The sequence below is a fragment of the Apium graveolens genome, chromosome 4, assembly GCF_009905375.1.
Source record: "Apium graveolens cultivar Ventura chromosome 4, ASM990537v1, whole genome shotgun sequence".
NCBI lineage: Eukaryota > Viridiplantae > Streptophyta > Magnoliopsida > Apiales > Apiaceae > Apium > Apium graveolens.
The window spans coordinates 275,017,271-275,043,875 of NC_133650.1; the positions used below are offsets into that span (position 1 = coordinate 275,017,271).

The window sequence follows — 26,605 nt, forward strand, 5'->3', positions numbered from 1 at the left end:
TTGTACCTGGTTATCACTATTTTTCTTTAAATTCTCGTATATCTTGGCATTTCTTCAGCAAATCAAATACTTTATATTGTGCATTCCCTGTAGGATCTCATTTCTTAATTCTTTTACTTGTAGCATCCAAGTGCTGAAAGAAAACCTCGGGATATCGTGATCGTTAAAATTTCCTATTACTAACTGCTAACATCGTGATTCATTATCTTCTCTTGACATCTCATTACCTTTCCTTTAATAACTTCGAGTGAAAAGTCATACTATCCATCCTTGCTCCTTTTGGATTATGAATTCTGACTTCCAATTTCAATTTCTAAAATTCCATAGATAATTCTTCTGGTGCAGTTTCTATTTTCGTTCTCTCCTTTTTTCTTATCGCTTGCTAATACATTTGTTTTTCCTCGTGAATATATACTTCAAACTTTTATGGTCCATATAGATCTTACACCTTTTTCCATATATATCATATTTCCCAATCTTTCAAAGCGACTATTATTACTGCTAGTCCCAAATTATGAGTAGGATACTCCTGTTCATAAGGTTTCGGTTGTCCGGATGCATATACAATAACTTTATTGTACTGCATCAACACACCTCCTATTCCCTTATAAGAAGTATCACTATAACTACCAAATTTCCTTGATACTTTCAAAGTGATAGGTGCTGTAACCATTCTTTACTTTAGCTCCGCAAAACTTCCTTCACCCTTCTCCATTTTATATAACTTCTTACTTTTCCTGGTTAGCTTCGTCAAAGGAATTGCAACTTTCCAGAAATCTTGCACAAATTTTCAATAACAATCGGTCCAGGGTGAAACTTCTTACCTTCGTTGATGCTTTTGGTCTTTCTTTATTCATAGTAACTTTAATTTCTACTGGATTTCCTTTGGTCTCATCCTCACTGACTATTTATGTTTTCTACCATCAAAACTTTCACCTTGTAAATTTTTCATAGAACTTCTTTCTTTTTCTACTTCCCAGCTATCATTAAATACTTGCATGGTCCTTCTTTGACTTTAAGTAACGTAAATACAACCTATTCGGATCTTCATTCAAGATTCTGTTTATCAAGTTTAAATATTACTAGTATATCGGTTAATCCAAAGGACAATACTAGAATTTTATAGCAGCAATACTTAGTTTTGAAAATTATCCTTTATATGTCCATAGATTCAATTTCCAATTGATAACATCCAAATCTTAGAAATACTCTGCTTCTTTCATCCGATCAAATAAATCATTAATTCGAGGTAACGAATACTTACTCTTGATAGTAAACTTGTTGAGTTTTAGAACAACATATCTAGCTCAAATAACATCGATACAACAATTTTAAAGGTTGAATAGCACAATTTAAATGCATATCTGCTCTCTGTAACTTCGATTATGAAGCATTATTTGAAAAATAGTCAGAATGCTCAACTTAATTTAATAGAAAGGTAAATTAAGTTATCAAAACAGGTGACAGGTTTGTTTATCAAAAGAAGAGTTTTGCCCATTGAAAGAAAAAAAACTTTTAATCCATATCAACAAAGGATAAGTTTTTTACTGAAAGTTGTTACAAATGTAAAAAGAATGAACATTGAAAAAAAGGATTTCTCAAAGTTACATTTAAAGTTAATATCTGAGATTTTTGTGTAATTAGCAATTTTTATACAATAAAAATAAAAATATTATTTGAACACATAATCATAACAACAATCGATACGTCATAATATATAAATTAATAATTATATGAATTATAATATAACTTATACGGGCATTAACTATAGTTGAAAATTGAAACTGACATTTGTTAATAACGCCGAAAATGTGCACCATGTAAGAGCACCCATAATGGGTTTTGTTTAGAAAGTTGTTTGCTGACTAGGCCATGTTATTTGGCATTGGAGTGTTATGTTTCTTGCAAAGATGTTGAGCAAAGTTGTTCAACCTGAACAACGATTGTTTGGAATGGTTTTATATCATTTTAATCAAATTCCAGCCCACATAATTTATCCTCCTTTCTTTTTGTCTACTGAAGCATCAAAATGAGGTCGTTACCTTAAAAAATGGAGTCGTTGGTGACTCTTCTGTATAGAACAGCTACAAGTATTTTTCTATTTATAAATACTTGCTATTACACTTATTTTTTACCTCACAACATATATTACACTTCAAATGGATTCTCAATTTTCTTCGAACTCTCAAAACTTTAACCCTCGAAATCCTTCCCAATTTAATCCAAATTCTCTGTATGCTAGTTTTCAAAATCCAAAATTTTAAAATCTCCTTTTAATACGATTTCTTCACAAATCAATCCTCAAAATCCAAATTTTCAATATTCTTCAAATGAGAGAGGCACGTGGTTTTCCAAGTATGATAGGAAGTATTGATTGTATGCACTGGGAATGAAAAAATTATCCAATATCATTGAAAGGTCAATTCATACGAGGTGATCATGGCACACCAATAATCATGCTCGAAGCTGTTGCATCACAATACCTATGAATTTGGCATGCTTTTTTTGGTGTTCAGGGATCCAATAATGACCTCAACGTTTTAAATCAGTCTTCATTATTCACTGACATCTTACAAGGACAAGGCCCGCAATAGAGTTTATGATAAATGGTACAAAATATAACCAATGATACTATTTAGCCGATGGCATCTATCTCGAATGGGGTACATTTATTATAACTATCTCATTGCCTCAAGAAGATAAAAGGGAATTATTTACGCAATTCCAGGAAGCGATGTGTAAAGATGTTGAAGGTGCATTCTGGGTACTTCAATTTCGTTTTGCCATTGTATCAATAAATAAATTATAAAATATTTGTTATGATAGTTTAGCATAGAGTTGTTCACGAACCGAGTTGTTCACGAACAAGCTCGAGCTCGGCTCGTTAAGGACTCGGTTCGGCTCGGTTCGTTAAGTGTTCGAGCTCGCACACAAAAATGTGTTCGTTAAGAAAACGAGCTCGAGCCGAGCTTTTGGCATGTTCGGCTCGAGCTTGGTTAGGCTCAAGATCGGCTCGATTCGGCTCGAAAAAAATGCAAAAAAAAATATTTTGATATTTATATATTGTATTATTATGAACATTATTCAGATTTTTTATAAATATTTCTCAATTATTGAACCTTATGAATGTCAAGATATATATTTTGGTAATCTGAAAAAAGTTTAAGAGAAAAAAATTATTTAATTTGATATTTTAATAATTATGATTTGACTACTACTTGTAACTATTATTTATTCCAAGATTGGTGTTTTGATTTCTTTAAAACTATTTATGAATGATCCAACAGTACGGATGTCAAGATCTATATATCTCAGTTATATAATAAAAAAATTAGAGAAAATAAATATATTTGATTTGCTATTTTAACAGTTAACCAATAGTTTGACCAATACTTCTTACTAGTGTTTAGTCACATATTGATAAGACAAAGTTTTTAGAAAAAAATAAATTTATTTTGTTTTTTATTTTAACAATTAACCAATGGTTTGAATAGTACTTCTAACTAATGTTCAATCACATAATGATGTTTCGATTTTTTTAAAAATATTTATGAATAATCCAACCATACGGATGTCAAAATCTATACATTTAAGTGATACAATAGAATTTTGAGAAAAAAAATAAAAGTATCTGGTTTGCTATTTTAACAGTCAACCTAGTTTGACCAGTACTACATGTGTGTAGTCTCATATTGATGTTTTAACTTTTTTAAAAATATTTTTGAATGATCAAACCGTACGGATTTTTTAACAGTCAACCGGTGGTTTGATCAGAATTTTTTACTTCAGCTCGGCTAGGCTCCGCTCGATTCGGCTCGTTTTGATAGAGAAAACTCGTGTTCGGCTCGTATTCGGCTCGTGTTCGACTCGCCTCGGTTGTGTTCCATTAAAGCTCATGTTGGGGTTAGTTAACGAGTTCGAACTCGAACCTGATTTTTTGATTGTTAAGAAACTCGGTTCGGCTCGGTTCGTCAGAAAAAAAAATTGAAGCTCAGCTCGATTCGATCAAAACTCGGCTCGGCTCGATTCGTGAACAACTCTAGTTTATCATTATTAACATGATGTGTATATATATATATATATTAAATAATAGTAGGATACATGATGACAAATTTGTAGAAGTTGTTTTACATTGGAGTGAATTTAAAATAAAAATTGTTTAAAATAAGTTGAAAGAAAGAGAAGTTAAAATATTACTAATTTTATTTATGAATGAGGTGGAAGTTGTAAACAACCTTTGAGGTTGTTACATCGTGGGGGCTCCAATAACCCACTAAAACACTCTCCAAACAATTGGTGCATGCCCCTGGTTTAGCCTTTTTTAACTCCTGGTTTAGGCTTTTGTACCCCTGGTTTTCCATATCTGCACCATTCTTATCATTATTTCTTAAACTAGCCTGCCTTGTATATATATACCTGTGCATCTCAGTTCTTGTTCATCAAAATCAAATTACAAAGTTTCTCAATATTCACTAAAACTAGTTCCAGTTTCAATAGAAGAAAACTACAGAATGAGTTCAACAAGCAAAGCATGGTTAGTGGCAGCAAGCGTAGGGGCAGTAGAGGCACTGAAAGATCAAGGCTTCTGCAGGTGGAATTACACCATCAGATCACTTCACCACCACGTCAAGAACAATCTCAAGTCCTCTTCTCCCTCGTTTGCTTATCAAACAAAGAAGCAGTTGTCAACAAGTAGTACAATTAAAGGTGAAGATTACAAGGCCAAACAATCTGAAGAATCTCTTAGAAAAGTCATGTATTTGAGCTGTTGGGGTCCCAATTGACACCCCCATTTACTCTAATTTTTAATAGATGATCTTGTGTATTTGACACCTTTGTGCCCACAGAACATACCGATGATTTGCAGAATCTCTTAATGATATGGAAATATATATATTAAGTTATTTTCATTCTAAGAGATCAAAATTATTAAGTTAGAAAAAGATCTAACAACCAAGTTAGAATAAAAATAGATCTACCGACAAGAAAAGTGTTCATCTTATAGTTAAACAAAATAAATGGAAGGATTTTTCAGACAAGATCAGGGCTAAGACAAGGGGATTTAATATCGTCTTATTTGTTCGTAATAGCAATGGAGGTGTTTAGTATGGCGTATCATCCAATCAAATGAAAACCAGTTTATGGGTTTCTTGGCTTCATAGAGACCTCTTCCGTGACGAGGCTTTTTGGACCACAAAACTGCCTTGTAGAAAAATTTTGAATCCTCGGCCTAAAGCAGTTGGATACTTGGATTTTGTCCAGTTGGAACCATGTTCATATGATGACCTTAAAGCAGGTTGCTATTGAAGGATAGAATGAACAGATTTGGTATGAATGATCCTGTTTGTGTATTGTGTGGAGTGGAAAATGAAACAGGGGAGCACTCATTCACAAGGTGCAAACTGCAGATACATATAAGTTTAGTGATGCAAAGTCCAAGGCAGGATCACAACTATAGGTTCCACAGGCTGGAGGCTCAGATTTGCCACTTTATACCTGAATATTCTCATTTATCAAATCTGGCCGGAGAGAAATCACAGAGTTCATAATCACACGGACATGCAAGTTTTATTCGAGTGAAACAAATGTTCCAAGTAGAAAAGGTTACAGCTTGCCAAGGACATTAGCTTTAGCTTTAAATGTAATAGAGTAGTCTGGCAATAAACATTATCTAGCAAAAACAAAAATTATGGTAATATGTATAGTTTTATAAAATTTCCATATAATTTTTACATTATAGCTACAAAAAGTATAAACAATTATCGTAGCAAAACAAGGAATAATATTTCAAATCTTACCACAAGAGTCTGATTTATTCTGCCGCATATGTTAAAAAGAGAAGATATGTATTAGCACAAAATTTTTTATGATTATATATATAATACAGTATTTAATTAATTTTTTGTGGAAAATTATAGAAGATATCTTATCTCATGACATCTCATCTCAAGTACATATCTTATCTCATCTCAACCCTAGATTAACTCACGGTAGATTAATGTATGGGACAAGAAGTTTTGTTTGCTCCCGAGCTAAATGACAAGTACATACACTTACAATTCAATGAATCTGTTGTAGAATTTTCCCAAAATAAAATAATTTAAAAAAAATGGAGATGATGTCCAAAACAGCCCTCTGTTCGGATTTGGTAAAAACATGGTGCTTTAGAATACTCTAAACATTCAATGTGACTATGAATACAAATGCACAATAGCATGTCCTCTTCATCAAACTCACGACATCTTCCTCTGCAACCCATTCCTATTATCATCCTATTCATGAACTCTCAAATTACATGCGTACTAAAAGAATAGGTTTAATGAGTATCCTTCGGTCCCTCAAGTACGAAAGCGTTTTTTATTGATCCTGAATTACTGAAAACGTACCTTTTTAATTTTGAAACGGGAAAAATCAAGGAATCAGGAAAAAAACAGTGTAAAAGATACTTTTTTAGTATTTCAAAAATAAAAAAAAAAACGTTTTTTAATTCAGGACCGATGAATATAACTTAAGTTTCAATAGGTCATTAACCCTGAAAAATAATCATGAACTACACACTCCTTCCTTACACCATGTCAAGTCCACAAGAAGCTGATAAGGAAATACAATCAGAAGAGTCTTTGAGAAATGTTGTGTATTTTAGTTGCTGGGTCCAAATTCATGCTATTTTAATTATATGTCTTAGCCTACCTTTGTAGCTCCTTAGCTCATCAACAAAATGTAACTAATACTATCTATTTTTCCTACATTATCATTAATGGGTCCAGCTTAGATATTTGCTTATGTGATCTACTTAACTTTTTTGTATTCAGAATTCAGCGTCAAAACTTTATCCAATTTTTTAAGTTAAAATTTTCATCATGGTTGTCCTCTCAAAATAGCATTCAAACAATTTGTCCAGTGCTGATTTTTTTTTATATTCGAAGCTGAATAAACTGAAAAAAAATGATATTTCCCTCACACATATAGTGCCGACTTGGGTGTTATATTTGTACTTTTATATGACAGTTTTGTATTTTCACATTAATTTTGTTCTAAAAATTAAAAATCATCTCAGAGATAAAATTATTCTAAATATTGAAAAGTAAAAATAAACCATCTAGATGATAATTTAATACTGTTCTATACATTAGACAGTTCGAGAAAAAACTTATTAGATTAGTCATCAAATCAAACTTTGCTGGAGTGCCACGTTTCCATCCAGGTGGCTGCTTAGCTAACCAGCTAATTCCATAGGCATCTAAATCTTTGATCAACTACAACCAAAAAGACGGGAGTTAACAAGCTTATCTGCTAAATAGGCAATATATACTTGGAGTAACACATATATATATATATATTTGCAGGTGTACGTAAACAACACAAGTCCAAAAAGAATGGAGTTAGATAGGATGAATCTTTTGTGGTTGGTCTCCAGCAGCGTTGCGGTTGTTTTGAGTAATAATAATAGTCATCATAGGTCGATGAAATTTGGCCTCCTTAGATGTTTTCATGACTGTTTCCATGCAAGTAATGCATCATTTTGCTCCGGCTCAATCTGGAAGATGAAGTATACAGGACCAGAAAGACGAAATCATGTCAACAATTCGATGCGACAAGTCATGTTATTTAACTGTTGGGCATGAATCCAGCGAAATGCCTCTCTTGATTATATATTTGTACATATTGTATGCCCCAGACCACGGTGATATAGGCCATCAGTAAGTTGTAAAGTGTTTTTTCTGTGCTATGTCGATGCTTATGCTGCATGAAAGCTATGCACACAAACATGAAGGTGTAATATATTTGTGTATGTGTAGTTAGTGTAATCCACAAGTTAAACCAAGTACGTGACTACGTATTGACAATTTTTTTTTATTTTTGAGGGGATTACTTATATATCAAATGCCACGCCCTACGGGCTACGTGTATAGCAGAAAACTACATTAGATTTATGGGATAGCACCCACAGAAGTGTTTACAAATAATGCTCCTAAAACACACAAAGAAAAGGGTATAGCAAAAGCACAAGCAAGAGGAGGAAAGATTAGGCAGAGAGTTGGTGTTGATTGCAAGTGTATTGATGGGTCGACTGATGCCTGATGTAGAGCTATAGCTAAGCTTATGATCATTCGAGAGGAAAAGATTCCCGATCACATTCATTCTCATCAAACTACCTGCAGACTAGGATCAACTATTATCATTTTATTCCTCATCTTTCTATAGTAAGGCTAGTATTCCTGAAATCCATGGGGTGGGACTGGTTGTTTACCTGCAGTCTATGCCTGAAAATAACTGTCAGATTGCTTAATGAAACGGGTAGATTATCAGCCTCTTTCATCTGATGCTTTCTTGTGCTATGGAAGCATGGGAAGCTTTGGGGTGGATTAAGTAAGAGAGAGCAGAAGGGGTTGAGCAGAGCAAGCTGTGGCCGTTTGTTTGGGTATAGAGAGAGCCACCAAGAGCTAACCAGCTAGATTTCCCGAGTGTAGTAGTAAACTTGAGGACCATAAGGACGGCTGGAGGCTGCATTTGGTAAAAGTATGGGATATTGGAGGGTTTGTGTCGCAGTGCGGAGGGAATTCTGTTTTGGGAAGTTTGGGGTGCGGCATGCCTCTACTTGCTAGGCCATAACCCATAACCAATGTATGCTGAACAAAAGCTGGATACATATTTCAGATGGTTAACCGACTTGTATTGGCCGAAGATATCTCTGCAACAGTTTGAGATCAACACTACCTTCTTCAACATGCAAGAACGTAGAATTTCCAACGAGTTACTCGGGAATTTCATATGGAATATTATAATTAGTAACAACACTGGTGACAATAGAGAATGACATACACCGTAAGCATTAAATGCTGAGGTTTATACTTTTTTCCGGCTGGCTATTTGTTTCATAAAACACACAAACTGCACATCTCAACTGCCTGTATGTTTCTTTACGGTCCCGGGGCATTTCGCAACTGATGACCGGATATCTGCACGCCTGCCAAAGTTTATGATTGTTTCTGGACACAAGGTATTTCTTTGTTGACCGGATATCTAAGGTAAAACCTCTATAAATGTATGATAATAATTTTCTCACATTTAAAAAATGATCAATTTCGATAAAATAGGTATATAATATTTTTTTCAAAATATTCCTGCATAAAAAATAGACCCAATAATATCATAAATTAATCATTTATATATATTAGTTAAAAATATATATTTATTACGATTATATTAAATATAGTGTTTTTGTAATTTATATTTCCTTAAAAATTTTGTCTACTTTAGACTCGATCCTAACATTTCTTATTTCACTCAAAAATTCTAAGTGTTACTTTCAAACTTTTACTAAAAGTTATTAAGCGTTTTGATGGGTTTAGTGAATTTTATATAAAATGTTGTATCATATTTAATATCTTCTTAATATTATATTTAAAAATCAAATCAATACATGTACCCAATTTAAATTGAATTTCTAATTAATGTGCAGGGATTTATATAAAAAAAACTCTCCATAAATTAATAAGTATTAATTTATCAATTAATTAATAACTCTCTAAATTAAAAAAAAAAAAAATTATACCAACTATGTTACTTTCTCTGTTTTATAATACATGTGCCTTCGACTTTTTCAGTACATTAAGGTATATAAAAATCATAGTTATGCGTTTTTTTTTCCTTTATTTTCTTGAATTAATATTTAAATTTATCCTTTCATTCAGAAAAAAAAATTAAAAATAATTTGTAAAACTATTATTTTTATATACCTTAAAAAGGTAAAGATACTTGTATTGGGACGAAAATTTACTGGAGATACGGGGGCTAGTTCCTGATTTTGGAACCATGAGGAATAAACGCAAACTATATTATCTTTTGGTGGTTTGGAAAGTGCTCAATACTAAAATCGTGCCTCAAGATCATTAAAATTTTGGTGCTTTGGGAAGTAATCCAGCTTACCAAAATTTAGCTTTGTCCAATGTATTTAATTACCAGACAGGTAATCAAAAATAATGTGATAATTGATCGATATCTGGGTAAACAAGTACTACTGTATTTTTTCTTGGAAAACACATCTACTTTAATGGACAATTTCTTGACGTTCTTCCTCTAAAACGCATGTTTGAAAACCTCTCCAAACTTGCTTATTTAGTTCCACAAAAATCATGCATCATAAAACACTAAAATATACAATCCTTACTAATATACAAACACATATTTGTACAGTCACAATTCATATGGGAATTTACAGAATGGCCACCAGGTCTTCAACACATATTTTTGCCTATGGCGCCGCTACAGATGCTGGAATCACGGCACTGGAAATAGTATAACTGCAACATTCGGACCATGACGAATATGAGCTTGAAGTTTCCTTCAAAATTCCCGAAACTCCTTTCAAAGTTCACTATGATCAGTCATACATTTATGTGTATAGACTTTTCTGACCAACAATGTTTTTTGGCTTGATCTCCCACGATGCAACCTCCAAGGCTTCTTCAGGGAGAATAAAAGGCAAGGAAATCTCCTGAATCATCAAATCACCGCAAAAAGGGCATTCACTAGCAACAGCATCATCCAACTGTGATCTTATCTGCTAACAAGTAGATATTAAGCAAAGCTCATATTTTCAAAAACACGAACACGAACATACATAATTGATAGCATAACAAAACAAGGACAATAGAGTGCCCATAAAATATCTGGACAATAGAGTGCCCATAAAAAATCTAACACACGGCCATACCTTGTCTAGTGGTGTAATCATGCTTGTTATAGTTTCGTTTCTGGTTAAGCTGCCATTAATATTCTCCTTTGGTTCATTACCGAGTAAAGTAAGTTGCTTCTGTAATTCAAGTATAAGTTCTGCCTGAAATATCAAGCATCAACGGAAGTAAGCAAAAAAGCTGAGAAATTCGCTTTAATTAATTAAAATTGGGGAGGAATTATACATGAATTGACACGCACATGGAAAACAAGAGAACTTACTTGGGTTTGGTCTATACACTTTGTGACATGGACAATCAGGCATTGGGCATGAAACGCATGTCCACATGGAAAGACATAGAAAGGTGCCATAGGCCCTACTGATGAATAACCCCTGACCTGATGGTCCCCGCCTGCAGTCAAAATCTTCCTCCTGCAAACCTAATGATTGCAAGTAGTAACGAAACCAAAAGCTATAAAAAATATTATAGGGCTGGGAGAAATTCAAAAAAAGGCAAAAGCTTTAATCAAAACGAGAAAAAGAAGAAAAGACATCACACGAGCAAAATCAAAGAACTCGTGTCTAAGAAAACCATAAATATTACCATGTCAATTATATAGCTTTAACCTCTAACACAATACCCATGAAGAGCAAAAATCAGCTTGAGTAAGTCATTAAGAAAGTACTATCATTTAAATATTACCCCGCATTCTTCATCCCGTTCAATTATAGTATAGCGTTGAGCAAGAGCACTGATGTCATTTCTTATGTTGTCTGCACCATGTGTCGCATCATTCATTTCTTCCTTTAGTTTCTCAATCTGTTGATTGTAATCCTCTAGTGATGAACAAATTGCCTCCTACAGGCATATTTAAGGAATTTAGTCATATGGCACACAAGTTGTTTTTGTTTCATTTTATTTTACGAAACTAACAAGGACAGTAACCAACTGATTTTACCTTAAAGTCATCAATCAGGGCGAAATCAGGAAAGAATGGTAGAATATCTTCAATCTTTAACAATCCGTCAGTTTCCTTTAAGAATGCTATTGCCTTCCGGATATTCTCTCTTTTAGTTCCCTTCTCCTGCTCAACAACATGCTTGGCAACCATAAGCCACAATTTCTTCCTCAAGTCTTCATCATCTTCTACCTTATCTGCTTCAGCCATAGCAAGCTCTGGATCAACCTAGGCACCAAGAGAAAATTTAGCAGCTCTTAATTCATGCTCATAAAGTAAATCCTTGGATAAACTAGACACTTAGAAGCACAGAAAACATAACATATAAGAGTAGACAAAACCTTTTTACATGGAAGAATATAATTAGTTGTGCACATACAAAATGTTTCTCAGTGTTCTTACTTCAAAATTGTTAACCATGGGATCTTATACTCTTCAACAAAAATCTAACAATTAATCATTCATGAGAAATAGTAATACAATAAATGCATGGATAGTACGATAAAGAATGGCAAGTAGTAAATCTTGTGACATGGGACACTCTAAAGCTATGATGCTTTATATCGCAATTTCCCAATTTGGTGTCCTAGCAAAGCGTAAACCAGACTATGCCTTTCTTTTTCTTTTTTTTGCTAAACAACAAAGAGTTTCTTTAAAATGCTCTACACCAACCTAGGTACCATACAAAAAAGATGCACAAAATATTTAAACTGTGTCATAATCACATCATGCAAATTAATATCATAACTACTCTTATCAAACAGTATCATCTAAATATACTTTCTTAAATTAAAATACTTTATATTAAGCTATAAGGACATGTAGCAAGACAAGGTACAAATAGTAGGTGTCCATTCTTGGGATACTGTGCTACCTGAAGTGCAAGAGCAACTGCTTCTTCATGCATAGACATCATGCTGTATATATGTACACAAGCCCTCATCCTCTTCTCCTTAAGGCAAAGGCGCAACGCATACTTGGGATCGTAAAAGAAATCAGGGCCATTTGGTCGTCCCTTACCAAATTTACATTGCAAGAACCGCAACAGGGAACTTTCATCTTCCTGAACATGATAGCGAAGGAAACTTAAAGTAAATTTAAATCGCGATAATATGAAACCCGCCAATTTGTACACATGACCTACGTCCTAACATGGTACGGTAGGCAACTTATGGTGTGATCTGCGGGGATGGAATGCTACAGAATGAGATTGGAATGAAACTTAGACTACATCAATAAATATGCATTAATTCCTTCATTCTATTCCTACAAAAATAAACAACATTTCAGCCCCACCAATTTGCTTAACACTCATCACATCCTTAATAAGCTCATCATAGACATTCTGCACGTGATTCTTGCCTAATTTTAAGAAATTATGTCAGGACTTGGACAATTTCGAAACTAGAGGCATTGATTGACAAATAAATAATGATTGTGCTGCTACACACTAAACCAACTACATGCCATGTACATCATTTTGCTTGCCAAAATTTAAATTTTAAAATTCCTTTTAAGTTTTAACTGAGAAAAACGTATATTAACTTTAAAAAGTTAAAAAATGCAGGAATTTGGGGGGGAGGGGGTTAAATACTACTCTGGAAGGTAGTTCCCCACAATACTAATCAACACAGATATATTTCCCATATATCATCAACCAATGAACCAGAAGCAGTTCCCCACAATACTAATCAACACAGATATCTTTCCCATATATCACCCAATGAACAAGAAGCCAAGTACATAATAACACTCATACGAAACCTTAATATCAATCATTAATTTAGTGTTAATATTATAACATGCTTTCTGCAGAATTGAGGAGTGTCCGAGCAGTGGCAAAGTATCACTCTAGCTGATAATTCCCTACAACATAATACTAATGAACCAGATATCTACCCCATATAGCACCAAGAGGACAAGAAGCCAATTACATATTGATACTCGTACAGTACCTTAAGATTAATCATTTAAAGTTATTAATGTTTATTACATGGCTTCTAGAGATATAGGAGTTCAATCCTAACCTCGCCTCCCCCATACTTAAAAAATATTAACTATAGAAGGAAAAAAGTGATGCTTTACAGAGCCAAACTTTGATACATTTAAAAAATAGTTATGAATTTGGGAATTCGAGGAGAGTTGTAAAACATGACTCTGGTTTTTCGCTCTCCAGAACTCAATACGAGTTTGCACATATCTACCCCATATATCACCCAAAGGACAAGAAGCCGTGCACAGTATTGATTGTGATGCAAAACATTTAAGATCAATCTTTTATTTGTTGTTAAATTATTAAAAAAAGACTGATTAAAAGAACATAATGTAGGTAGGATCCTTGTCACCAGATATACCTGCTTCGCATACAAGGAGAGCAACAAGTTATGAGCCCCAGGATCCTCATTCTGCAAACGGTGTATGCAATATTCCAAATATTTTATTACTTCGTGAGTTTCATTCCTGTAAATAGTACATAGGAACAGATAAAGATACCAACAACTGCAGAAGGAAAAAAAACTTTTAACTAAAATAATAGCTCTTCCTAACAATATAAGGGAGGCAGGAATTCCTTTTAACATGCAAACTCAAGATATTACTGATCAAAATACTGTGTCCTGTCTAAAAAGTACAGCTACAGACACGTATCAGCTACACTGACGATAGGAAAATTAAAACTTAATTAATAAAAAATGAAATTCGCAAAACTAGCTTAACTAAAGATGAGTAAAGTTTCAACAAAAGAAGGATTAAGAAAAGCTAGTGTTTTGTGATTTAGTTCATTTTGTCAAGTGTAAACTTATTTGTTTACTTCTATAGGTTCTTTGAGAAGAAACTTATGCATCTATGTCATTGCATTTATGTAATTAAGAAAAGCTAAAGTTATGCATTTATTAATACTACTACATCATAACTCAAAAAGATGATTGTAGTCAATCTTAAGTACACGATCCTGGGTTGTACTGCAGTAGTGCAGTGAAAGTAGATATAGGTATATCTATCGTGTTACAGTGTTACTCCTAAGTAAATTGGGGAGAAAATGACCACACACGTGTTAAATAATAAACACTAGTCCTGTAATCTTCTCCACTATTCTCCTTCACCAACTGCATAAGAAAACTATTTGTGCTTCATTTAAAATGAGAAAAATTCATTCCCGAGGCCAGAAAGAAGTCATATTGATAAAGGATGTTTCGAAAACCGTTAGAACAAAATAGGAAACAACAAAAGAAAAAATCCATCAGATTGGATGTTTTCCAAAGTCTCTCAGTCAGAATTATGCAATCTTTGGTAAACTATATATTTTATAGATTAAAACAAAAAACCTCCACCGTACTTTGCATGTGGTTCACTTGAATATCTCATCATGGCAGGTATCAGCTTCCTAGGATTCAAATTTTTGGTGATCATCCATGACTCAACAGTTTCATACGCATCAAGCATGATAAGCTCTGGTGCAAACTTGTACTGAAACGTAATAAAAAATCTGTTAAATTGTTTACCTTGGATATAGACAGACACACACACACACTGACATAACTTATGCATGATGGAATGTGGAAGCATCTAACCAGATAGTAGAGAAATTATGTTTCAAAGCGGGGAAATGATGATTACTATACTGAGGCATTACATGGAGCATGATAAATGTTTTTAAAGACATGGTATGATAACTTAATTGTTTAAACATAATCCTAAAGGTATCAGTGTATACCTGAAGATCAACAGGAACAGATGGCTTCTGAAGCACTTCTAGTGCTTTCTTTGCTTCCCCTTGCTGAGAAAGAAACACAACAAAAACATCTGAATCTAGGTAGTAGGAAAATTATATAGATAAACTATCAAGTTACATCTAAATACGTTCTGCTTGATAAATTGTTTCAATCCCTGGAGGACAGGGAAAACATTAAAAACCCTTAAAGATTCCAACAGAAGCAAAATCCATAAAAAGATTGTGTATTCGGTAGTTGTTAGTCCTTCAATTATTTAGTAAGCCAAGTCGAATCAGTTCCACGAAGAAAACTTCAAAGGTGGCATAACATTTCCCCTTTGTCCTTAACGAATTATTTATATGTATGCATAATTGCATACACACATGCACATAGCTGAATAGCTAATTAAAAGATACAAGCATCAGCGGGATGTTATAAGAATCAAGTTTTCTTTGATGCTTTGTTTGGATGCCCTAGATTTTCAAACCAGTGACGCGTGGGTATAACTAAAACTGACAAATGGATCTGCCGCATCTAAACCATAATCCAACGTCTCTGTCAAAATCAAAAGAAGAGAAGAAAAAAAATGTGGCTGACATCTTGGTATATCATCCCAACCACCTTATTGCTTTAAATCTTTTACCCCTTGCGAATTCTGGCCAAGTTCTAAATTCATCGATCACTAAGCAGCCTACACATTATTTACATATCACAACCTTTCCACGAATTGCATAGCCTATATAATATATATATATACATACATTTATATGTATAGCACAGTGGATAACCTGAATATAATGGTGAATTACAATCTCGTACTGCTCCTTCAGATTAGCAAAGTATACCAATTCATCAACTCTGCCATAACTGCAGGAAGTAGAATAGCATAAAATATTAACATACTAGGACAAGATGGTGTATTGGCTACAGAAAGAAAGAACATTGGAAAGACAACCAAGATATTATCAGTGAAAGAACAGCTTAAGTACTAGATAAAAGCAACCGCAAAAACAAAAAACAAATGTTTGTCAAATTCACGAAGGAATATGTCAATCATGTCATACGATATTTGTAGATATTACAGATATAATATATATATATATATATACAAAGACACGCATATAAATTCAAAGAACCTTTCTAGTAGCTTCATTGTAGTTGCCTCATCCAACACATCCTTGGAGTCGCTAAGAAAAGCACGAAACTCCTTTACAATCGACTGGTATTCTGGACTACGACTCTCGGTAGCGGTGTCATCTTCCAACAACAATCTATTGATCTAGTAATTGATACAAATCTAATTTGTTAACAATTAATACTTGAACTAACTTGTATCAAGTACACACAACATTACTTCAAAAAGAAAACATATACAGAAAATGTCTCCAAGATATACATACATATCATATAGATCTAGATAAAAAGGAGAGAGAGATCCTCGTGAGAAGTTCACTGCTTCAAATTTTTTTATTAGTGCCACTACAAATTTTTTATTAGTGCAAAAATAATGGTCTGAGATGGATCTTTCAGTAAAATGGGACATCTGTTTTTTTCTAATCTTCACAACTTTATGGCCTAGCTAATATGTACAGTGGCATTAAGTGGCTAAAACATTTGTAGCACATTAACCATCTCCAATTTATGTCAAAAAATAATGGATATCATGGAGACCTGGATCAGTCTTTTAATGAATAATAATTCACTATTCAGATTGGATCCAGAACATAAAACATATTACTGCAGCAACCAGCATAGCACACCCGTTACTTTACATATTTGTTTCTCTTCAAAATGTAAGCACAAGTGTTTCAGGCTACTTTACAATGTAAGCAGAAAAGTTATCTAGGCCAAATAAAATAACCATCCAGGAAGAAGATAATATCAGAAACAAACCTTGTCCAAGTACAACTCAGTTGTCCATGTTGAAATCATGGTGATTTGGCATTTATCATCTTTATCAAGGTTGTCAAGCTTTCGTAACAAAAAAGTCCTCAATGAATCCTGCCGATGAAGTGAAAAAAGGGAAAAAATACAGTTCACATATAATAACTTCATTAAAGCACATCTAATATTCATGAAATGCTTCATGATGAACTATGAACTGGTAAGTTAAAGGCTGTTCAGATGCTAATAATATTTAATCAAGTGTTATAATATTGACCAACGACATTAAACTTTGGTTAAAAAAAAAGAACCTCTTAACCCTTTTCACCAAATTTTCGACACCATCACATCTACATGTCTCAGATATAAAAATGCGAAGTATTGACTTGCAAAAGAATATACTATAATTTAAGAGTCAGGACTAAAATTTAGAGACCTGAATGTATTCATCTTTAAGAGCTCAAGCACACAATACATTGTGTCTGTTTATCCAGAATAGGTACCACTGCATGATAAGTCAGCCAAGTGTAATAAACTACTAAGGCAAACCAGTTTAATCCTAAGCACAGTAAGATGTATATTTCAAAAAAACAAGTCTATCTAGTACAATTCAGATATCTGTCCACATGGCTAGCAACTTTATCCTTATAAGATTTTCAGATAAATAAATGTTGTCTTCACCCCTAGGGCCCTAGGCTAACTCTTCTCGTATCATTTTATACTTCACATGTTTCCAGGAACTGGAAAAGTGGAAAGGTTATGTGAACTTCCAACACTTTTCTGACTGGGCCTTATTAGAAGGTTTTCCATCACTATAATATAAGTGTCACTGTAAAGTATTATGTATATAACAATTTTGACAAGGTTTTGGAAGCCATAAAAAGTAAGGAAACAGTATAATATTGCATGAAAAAGAGGGTTGGCTCATGAAAAATGTATAAAGGTACATAAGATGAAATGAAAACAGATAGATGATATAGCAGATTAAAAGCTGAGATAAAGCAATAGAGGTGTGCACAAGTAAATGGCCCAGCAAAAACGAATTTGGACAACATAGCACTAAAAGTTATAAATGTTAGATTACAAAAGTAAGAAACAGGGTGGGGTTGATAATATATTGAATTGATATACTATCAATATATAAATTGATAAATGAATTCAATGAATAGTACCTGCTCACCAATGCTAATAAACTTCAATGTGATCTCTTCGAAAGACAATATGTAATTGATCTGTAAAATTCAGTTACCCTAGCTAAGAAGGTTCTCTTCTATGAATAAACAGTAAAAATATATATATTGAAAAACCAATGGCAATTTCTAGATAACAGAAAGAAAACAAATACAAGGTAAATTGAAAACAGGATTGCTTATTTTTTCGATTGTAGCACCTTCATACTATTCTCATATTAGGGTATGCGCTTAACATAATTATAGATAAAAACAATTCTTGTTATCAGAAGATGCAAGGCATTGATTAACCTTATATGTAAACATCTTACAGAATTATAAAGTATGAAATATGAAGCAATCTTCATTACCTATGTCGACCACAAAACAAAAAGTGACCCAACCGCTAAACTTAGAGTTACTATAGTGTTTTCCTCAACATCATAGGATTGATTTTAATAAACTTTGATGGAACTGACAACAATAAAATTAAACTCAATGTCATCCTACATAAACATGTGCTTAAATATTATTCACAAAAGGTCCTCTACCTAAATTTCAGTAAATTTATTATTGAGTAATTATTTGAAGTGACGGGAACTTGCCCTACTTCGAAATTCATTGAACATAGTAGGAGTTATATATATAACTATCTATACACACACGTCGACAAAAAACTTAAATAAAATATGTAGTTTAATTTGGAGTTTGCAAGTTTCTTTCAAGAACTATGTTTGCTGAGCAACAAGTATATAATTATATACTAATTCAGTAATAGATAAAGTGCCTCAAATAAACATCTTATGACATTTACACCTTTTTAATGAATGAGTGTTATTCTTTAAATACCTGGAGCAAGACGAGATGTCTTTTAAACTACACGATAAATGACAATGATGATATTTGATGCCCAGATCATTTAAATCACACATATAAATAGCATATAATACATGCTCAAGATTAATTGACTAGCTAGTATTAAGATAGTAGACTAAATACATTGCAATAATCACACAAAAATACAGCAGCATAACTTACTTTTGCATAGAAAGATGCTGCTCTGACAAAATCCTTGGCAGAAAAAGCAACTTCAGCCTGCGGTGATAATCATTCTTGGTCAATTTATAAATACAATTTAATGAAAGAAGAATATTTTAATGTTATTCATAAATGCAAAAGCATTTCCTTTGCCAGTTATAGAAACATAGGAGCTTATGCTTAGAACTTAGTGAAAATCATGTAATTAAGTTGGAGAAAATCTGACTTGCTCTAGATAGACTTTGTCTCGTTGAAATGGATCGCGACAATTCGCCAAAGCTTCAGCATACACCTTCAAGTCCAGGTATACCTTCCACATATCTCGGCCTTCATCGTTCACAGAGACCTAATTTACTTTCAAAGTTAACAGGTGGAGAGTATATAAAAATGTCATTCTGTTGTTGAATTCCCAAACAAATATAGTAAACTACTAAACTCGGACCTGAAAGATCGAGTTCTGGTCATATGTGTAGAACAATCCAGCAGAGGCATCACTACACAATCCAAGTATACCCCTTGATGCTGCTTCTGATGTTTGATCAAAATGAAGTTCTTCTACAATTTGTTCGCTAATACGATTCACTACCTGCAAAACAACAAAATGAAATACAGGGTCAAGATTACAAAACAAGACTCATTTGGATCTACAAGAATGTTTTGAAAAACAAAAGGCTCTTAATATCAACTACAGTTGTATCTTAACCACATCAATAAAAGAAATGTCCCTGGTATTATGATTCTGAAAGGAACAAAAATTGTTTACAACTCACCTTAACCTTATTCCCAACAAGTAGCAGGAAGTGATATTCAGAAACTGCAAGGGAACTAGGTTTAGTGGCTCCAGCACCTTCAATCAACTTTGAGTAATCTAAAAGAGCCTTATTCTCCACAAAATTTTGGTCTCCATTGGGTGAACTATCAGTGACAAATTGAGTACCATTGTTAACATATTGCCACAATCAATAATTCAGTACAAATTCAATGACATAAGAGATAAGGTACAAAATCAGAGACCTAAAAGCAACATCCACAGACATATTAAACCATTCCTTCTTACAGTATATACATATATCTAAAAGGATGATAAATGCTTTCTTGTACCTATGTTGTGCACCAAAATTCAGCCCACCATGGTAAATACCTGCTCCAGAAAGCCATGCAAAATGTATTGCTCGTCTCTGTTTGATAAAGAAATGAAGCTCACTGCCAGACAGGAATAAGAAAATTTAAATATGTTTAAACTGTTTAAACAAAGCTTATCTTACACCAAAATCTGGGAAATTGACATATTATCGTAAGATGTATTACAATTATGATCAAATAAGAGTCAACTTTTATGTGAAAGAATATAAAATAATTTTATTTATCCATGCAGCCTCTGCCCATGTCACTTTTCGGAGACCTGATTTCAAGTGTTTTATATGATTAAAATGAATGTATCATCATTCAGGGAAGGAATAGGTGTAAGACTAAGATCAATCACCATCATCACCAAACAATTGCCACAGCATGAAGTAATATAATTATTTCAACTTAGTAGCAACAATTTTCCTACCAGACCAATTTCGAACGAACAAGTAAACCTATATTGTGACATTCAGCAGCTTCTAGCAGCTAACAATAAAATTATATATATATTACACTCAATTGAGTAAATGAAGTACAGATTCACATAATAACAATAATTTTTGGTGAAGGCCCTATCTACACTTGAATGGAATGTAGCAAAATGCCTCTGGGGGAAGTGAGCGCCATATATACCCTCTGAAAAAGCATCTGGCACATGTGTAGGTCAGTGTTATTAAAAGCGCACATATCCGCTCGCATATGCGAGATGCGATGCGAGGCTAAAGCGCTTCGCTTTGGTTATGCAATGCAGCTTCACTAAAGCGCGTGTTTCTGTGCATTTTGAGCGCTTAAGCGATGTGCAAGAAGCACATAAAGAGCGCGCTTTTTATTTTTTGTTGACTGTGCTGTGGACTGGACTTTTGATTGGGTAGTTTTTTAGGAAACAAGTCATAACAAATCCCTAAAACCTAAATCAGTACAGATACACATTACACAGACGATAAGATACAGACATAAAAACAGATATATAAACACGCGAACGATACAAGGCAGGCAACTGAACGAGAACGATGTTAGGAGAGTCTATCTTTATTTTGTTACCACGACGTCGTATTTGTACCCAGAGTTTGAATTTGGTGATTATTAACATGTTTTATGACAATTTAATTTGCCTATATTTGCCTATAACATTTTAAGTTTATTGTTATGTATTTATTTTTAACTGTAGTGCTCTTTTTAAAAAGTGTGCTTATCGCGTTGCGCTTTGCACTTATGCTCCAGGAGGCCTTTGCGCTTCAGTGTGCATATCGCGTTTAATAACACTGGTGTAGGTGTATATACACATTAAAAAAATGTGTGTTTCTGGTTTTATCATGTAGCAGGGGACACCAGGACTTGGTTTACATGCAGAACCGGAGTTCTTTTTATTCCATTAATAGAAACTACAGAGAAGTGAGAACACATTATTGTTTATGATCAATGCGTGTAAGACATTTACCATGTATTGTTTAAATCCATTATTGTTGCATCTGATCCAACGGTAAAGTTTGGGCATGTGGCAGGCAAGACCCGGACTCGGTCCCACATGCAACAGAGTTTTCTTTATTCCATCTATAGAACACTACAGAGAAGTGAGAACACATTATTGTTTATGTAAAAAAGGAGAACGTCAAGGGGGATCGATCCCGGGCTGCTAAAACTGCGTTACTCTTAACCACTAAACGAGTTGTTACCTTTAGTAAATATCTTCATGTACAAGTCATATATGTGTATCTCGTCGCCTCTTTCCTAATAATGTAATTTGGGCAAGAACTTCTAGAAACAGGTAGTTTGGTAAATTAATAATACTCCCTCCGTCCCTTTCAATTGTTTACATTTTTTCGAGAGTGTCCGACGCGCATTTTAAGGTACATATAAAGTATAGTTCTGTAATTTTTTTTACAATTTTATTTTTCTAAATAAAAATTAAAACATTCAACTTTTATTCAGAAAAAAGAAAATTGTAAAAATAAATTACATAACTGTACTTTTTATATACCTTAAAATACGTGCCGGACACTTCCCCAGAAATGTAAACAATTGGAAGGGACTGAGGGAGTAATTTTTAGCAAAACGCAAACTAATAATAGGAACCAGATTGTCATTTAACTAATTTTAAAAACTATATATTTTATGCACTACAAAAATAAATAATCAACTTCATTTTAGCAAAAACATTACCACAAACTAGAGAACTTGCCTGTTCGGTATATCTCCAGGAAGTTCCATAAAATGAACCGCACGATCTGTATAACTAGCAAAGACAGCCTGCCAAAAAAATGAAAAACAATAAAATTGGTGTTGTCAGTCTCAGTTTCATTAAATGGTGCATTATCTAGACTCCAAAATAACATTATACAATTTGTACATTACTAAAGACATAAATAAATAACAGCCGTGTATATAATTTGCTTTAATGGAACTATTTTGAAACAGCATAAATAAAGTGTTAAAGATTATCCAACGGGATTGAGCGGAGATATTACAACAGGCAACAGCATACTACAAGCATATCTTAGACATGGGCCAGTCTAAATCATGCACCCTCTGCAGATTGCAAGTATAATGTTGTTAGTTTTTTGCAGATATGCAACAGTCTAAAGCATGAAGCACCATGCCACCAGATAATTCCCAGGTCGAACTTAAGAAGATTGATCTCAAGATTTACTATCAATGTCAAGCTTTTAGACAGAAAATGCTATAAAATGGAAAACCTTATTTGCGAAAGTGAGAAAGAGGGTTTTTTGAAATATGAAACTGAAAATTAGAGAGAGGCGGCATCATTTTCCTCCGCAACTTTGATCAGTCCAACTAAAAGTACTAATTCTCAGGCATGCCACAAGCCAAGAATCTAATGGCTAAACCTTTCTGCTATACTCAAATTCAATTTTAAGTGCAAGCTTAATCCATGAAGTAACAGAGAAGATATTCAGTGTCAAATGTGCTGCATAACCAGGATTTGGGAGGTTCCAGATGTACACAACTTTACCATTATACATCATAAAAAATTGTGACCTAGCGAATAGCAAGTATACGCTCAAATCAAAATAAAGAATGCCAGTCTTTGATATGTATGATTAACACCTTTTATATGGTTAGAAAGATATCCTATAACGTATACACACAGGTTGATTCCGAGACCCAAACCCCTCCCTTTGAAAGAGGGAGAGGAAGCGGATAACCCATCAGGTCTAAACAGAGTAATAGTAATTGTTTGTTTAGTTTGTTTGGGCAACTGAGTGATAGTACACAAACTGGAAAACCAGAAGGAAATAGATGTAGACAGGAATTCACCTCTAGTAATCCTATCCCTGTAAAGGAATAGAGCCGTGTAGGGGTAACAGCCATCACATAGTATCTGGTTCCACTGCTTGTGCTAGCGGTTTCCATCTGCAGATAGAAATTGAAAAGACAATATAACTCGATTAGATAAATAAGCAAGTAAACTAGTTTGAAATCTTCCAAGATCTGAGTTCCTGTTTCTTAAAAAGTATCACGACTCATATTCTTCACAACCAAATCCGAAAGCACAACTCTTAACAACCAAGTTCATAGAGCACAATGAACAGTCATTACACATAGTGTTTTCAAGAAAACAGGTAGGGGAAGATACATACCTGTAGGTCTTTGAAAGCTTCTGGTAATTCGGCAAGTTCAAAAAGGAACTTTATATACTTTTCCCTTTTATCTTTCTCATCAACAGCAATTTCATGTAATTGACCATTGTCGGTCCCGAGAATCACCTCCCTTGTCGAAGCTGAAAAGATGTTGCATGTATATATTCAATGGCTTAGTTCGTTATGCGAGATACGTAGAGTAATTTATTACAGGTAACAAAGAAATTTACCTTCTGTTATTTGTTGCCTATTCCAGGCAACAGCATTCACCACAAGACCTTTCATTTTGTTTAAGATTCGTGGTTTAGTCCATTTTGCATGCATGTAGAATGTATCAGCACCGCCATTGCCCACCACAGTGGCAATACAATGGCACCCCCCAGGATCAACAAAAACGCTGTGAATGGATTGTTCACCAGGTCGACCCACACCCGCAGATAGATCAATATCTAGGCAGTTAATATTAGAGAAAGTAATGAGGAGATCCTAAGCGGGAGGGCCTTGAAACAGAAATAAGTTGAACAAACAGGTTTATAGTACAGTAACTCTTAAGACAATCTTCCCCCAAATAAATAACACAAAAAAGCAATTGACATACTCAAATGCAGAATCTCATTCGAAAAAAAGTTTCAATTAGCATCATTTAGCGGAACAATTTAACCACAAGCACACACTAAGATTTCCGACAAGCTACAAAGCGGGATTTAATGCTACACCACGTCATTCAGTAACATGTTTTCTATGAGCCAGGTATTAGTTGAGAGGGAAAATAGTATTCTAAAGTCCAGGAAGTGGTATAAATGTGTGATGGTTTAAAAGAGAATATGTTAATAATGCATTGGAATTTAATTAATATATAACAACCAACTTTGATCTAATGAGGCCTTCTTTTATCCCAACTCGCACACTATTTTTTTATTATTCTTCTTCCATAAATGCTAAAAAAATAGTCAACCTCTATCTTCTCCTCTCTGTCTCTCAAAGGAACCATCAGTGTGTGGAACTAAATCTCCTCCAGACGATATATATGTGCACAAACAATGAATTTGTGAAATAGCAGTAAATTGTGTGATTTAAATTGATAATAGAGGGGTAATATTAATGTATAGCATCATACCAGAAGAATGTCCAACTCCGAAATCGTGTCTAATAACCCAACCTTTACTAGTTCCTAAAACAATGACATCATTTCCAGCTGCCATACAAGTGATAACTCCATGTCCTTTGGCTGCATATCTCTCGAGAAGATCTACAGTGAACACTTGTCTTCCAGCCTCCATTTACTGCATTCAAGTTTCTCAACTCCAATCGTTAGTTAAAAGAATGTGTCAAGCAAAATTCATATATATATAATATAGGCATTAAATTAACATCTATCGCACTTACTGATTCTGTAACAATACAGGATATAGTTCTGAGGAAAATATTAAATTAAAGAAAATAAAAGACAAGAGGTGAGAGACGCTCTCGTATCAGAACTTAGGTAATGCCTTCATTTTTTATATGTGTTTTATAGTTTTGTTTTGGATCTGCTTTCTAAATTTCATAATTTATAGTGTCGGAGTTGGTTTCTGGATTTTAAAAAAACGGCCTCCTCCGAGATGACTAGACTACAGGTACGAGCGCAAACCTTGCAGAGACTGGAATCACAAAATCATAAGTAATAATACACAGAGCTATCGATATATTATTATCACCAATTATATACTTCCTGAAAATGCTATACTGGTAGAGTAAATAGCAACATCACATGTCATCAATTACACGATTATTACATACATATGTATACCAGTTGCACATTATAATAGAAGAACCTATATATACTGACTTGTACTAAATACTCTTCGATTTCGATAACCAAATTCAGGTTAATCAAAAAATTGCCGAGTCGAAGTCGAAAGAGATTACCTGAGGTGTGATACGAGAAGTCGAAAAAGGAGGAGTGAATAATCTGAATAAGTTGTGATCTGATGAGGAGAAGAAAATGAAAATTAGTAGGAGTAGAGGAATTAGTAGTAATTGAGTAGTAATTAGGGGCTTTACCTGAGAATTGATCGGTGGAGGGCACAGCTATGTAAAATTTGGTGTGGTTTGGAATTTTGATTTGTTTATCAGGACAGCCGGACAGGGGTTCAGCTTTTGGACCCAGCGCACCACCTGCTCCTGCACTTTGATTAACCGACTGCCTCCTATTGATTTTTCAGGGAATTAAAAACAAACGTCTACAAACTTTATATTTTATCATGTAATTTAAAGTATTTTTACAGTAAAAAAATTAAAATAATTATTTTTGTGAATTTTAATACAAGTTAAATACTTTTATTCAGAAAAAATTATTAAGAATATTACTTTTACGGGTCAAAATACTTTGAAATATGCACAAATAAGTCAAGTTTATTAAAAAAAATTAATTTTACTACAGGGTCAAAGCGCTTTAAAAATT

General features: G+C 33.7%; 2 protein-coding genes across 3 annotated transcripts; one reads left to right on the plus strand and one right to left on the minus strand.

Moving 5' to 3' along the window:
- The first annotated feature begins 4,254 nt into the window (after positions 1–4,254).
- LOC141721019 (uncharacterized) lies at positions 4,255–4,910 on the plus strand. Its single transcript, XM_074523754.1, has one exon. It carries the CDS (start codon positions 4,512–4,514, stop codon positions 4,782–4,784), a length of 273 nt encoding a protein of 90 aa, XP_074379855.1. The 5' UTR covers positions 4,255–4,511; the 3' UTR covers positions 4,785–4,910.
- Positions 4,911–10,090: 5,180 nt separating this feature from the next.
- LOC141721020 (vacuolar sorting protein 18) lies at positions 10,091–26,361 on the minus strand. Of its 2 annotated transcripts, none has more exons than XM_074523755.1 (25): positions 26,206–26,360; positions 26,071–26,129; positions 25,280–25,445; positions 24,393–24,611; positions 24,163–24,302; positions 23,840–23,935; positions 22,746–22,813; positions 20,540–20,641; positions 20,209–20,353; positions 19,881–20,024; positions 19,665–19,784; positions 19,439–19,495; positions 18,404–18,463; positions 17,241–17,348; positions 16,484–16,626; positions 16,136–16,214; positions 15,350–15,412; positions 14,972–15,102; positions 13,992–14,097; positions 12,512–12,700; positions 11,638–11,865; positions 11,382–11,537; positions 10,960–11,118; positions 10,718–10,840; positions 10,091–10,564 (listed from the first exon to the last, which is right to left on the minus strand). In XM_074523755.1, the coding sequence occupies exons 3-25, from the start codon at positions 25,440–25,442 to the stop codon at positions 10,397–10,399; spliced, it is 2,967 nt and encodes a 988-aa protein (XP_074379856.1). In that variant the 5' UTR covers positions 25,443–25,445; positions 26,071–26,129; positions 26,206–26,360; the 3' UTR covers positions 10,091–10,396. The 2 variants fall into 2 exon arrangements, 1 of the variants encoding a protein (XP_074379856.1); XR_012574635.1 differs by having other exon boundaries at positions 10,426–10,564; positions 10,960–11,110; positions 26,206–26,361.
- Positions 26,362–26,605: the final 244 nt, after the last annotated feature.

Bases quoted from the DNA above. Each gene is read 5' to 3' on its own strand.
- LOC141721019 (XM_074523754.1), top strand. From the start codon at position 4,512: ATGAGTTCAACAAGCAAAGCATGGTTAGTGGCAGCAAGCGTAGGGGCA.
- LOC141721020 (XM_074523755.1), bottom strand. From the start codon at position 25,442: ATGGAGGCTGGAAGACAAGTGTTCACTGTAGATCTTCTCGAGAGATAT. The intron at 14,098-14,971 runs GTACGGTGGAGG...TACTATTTACAG, and splicing joins TCAAGTGAACCACATGCAAA to GAATGAAACTCACGAAGTAA. The intron at 12,701-13,991 runs GTATATCTGGTG...TATCATGTTCAG, and splicing joins TCTCCTTGTATGCGAAGCAG to GAAGATGAAAGTTCCCTGTT.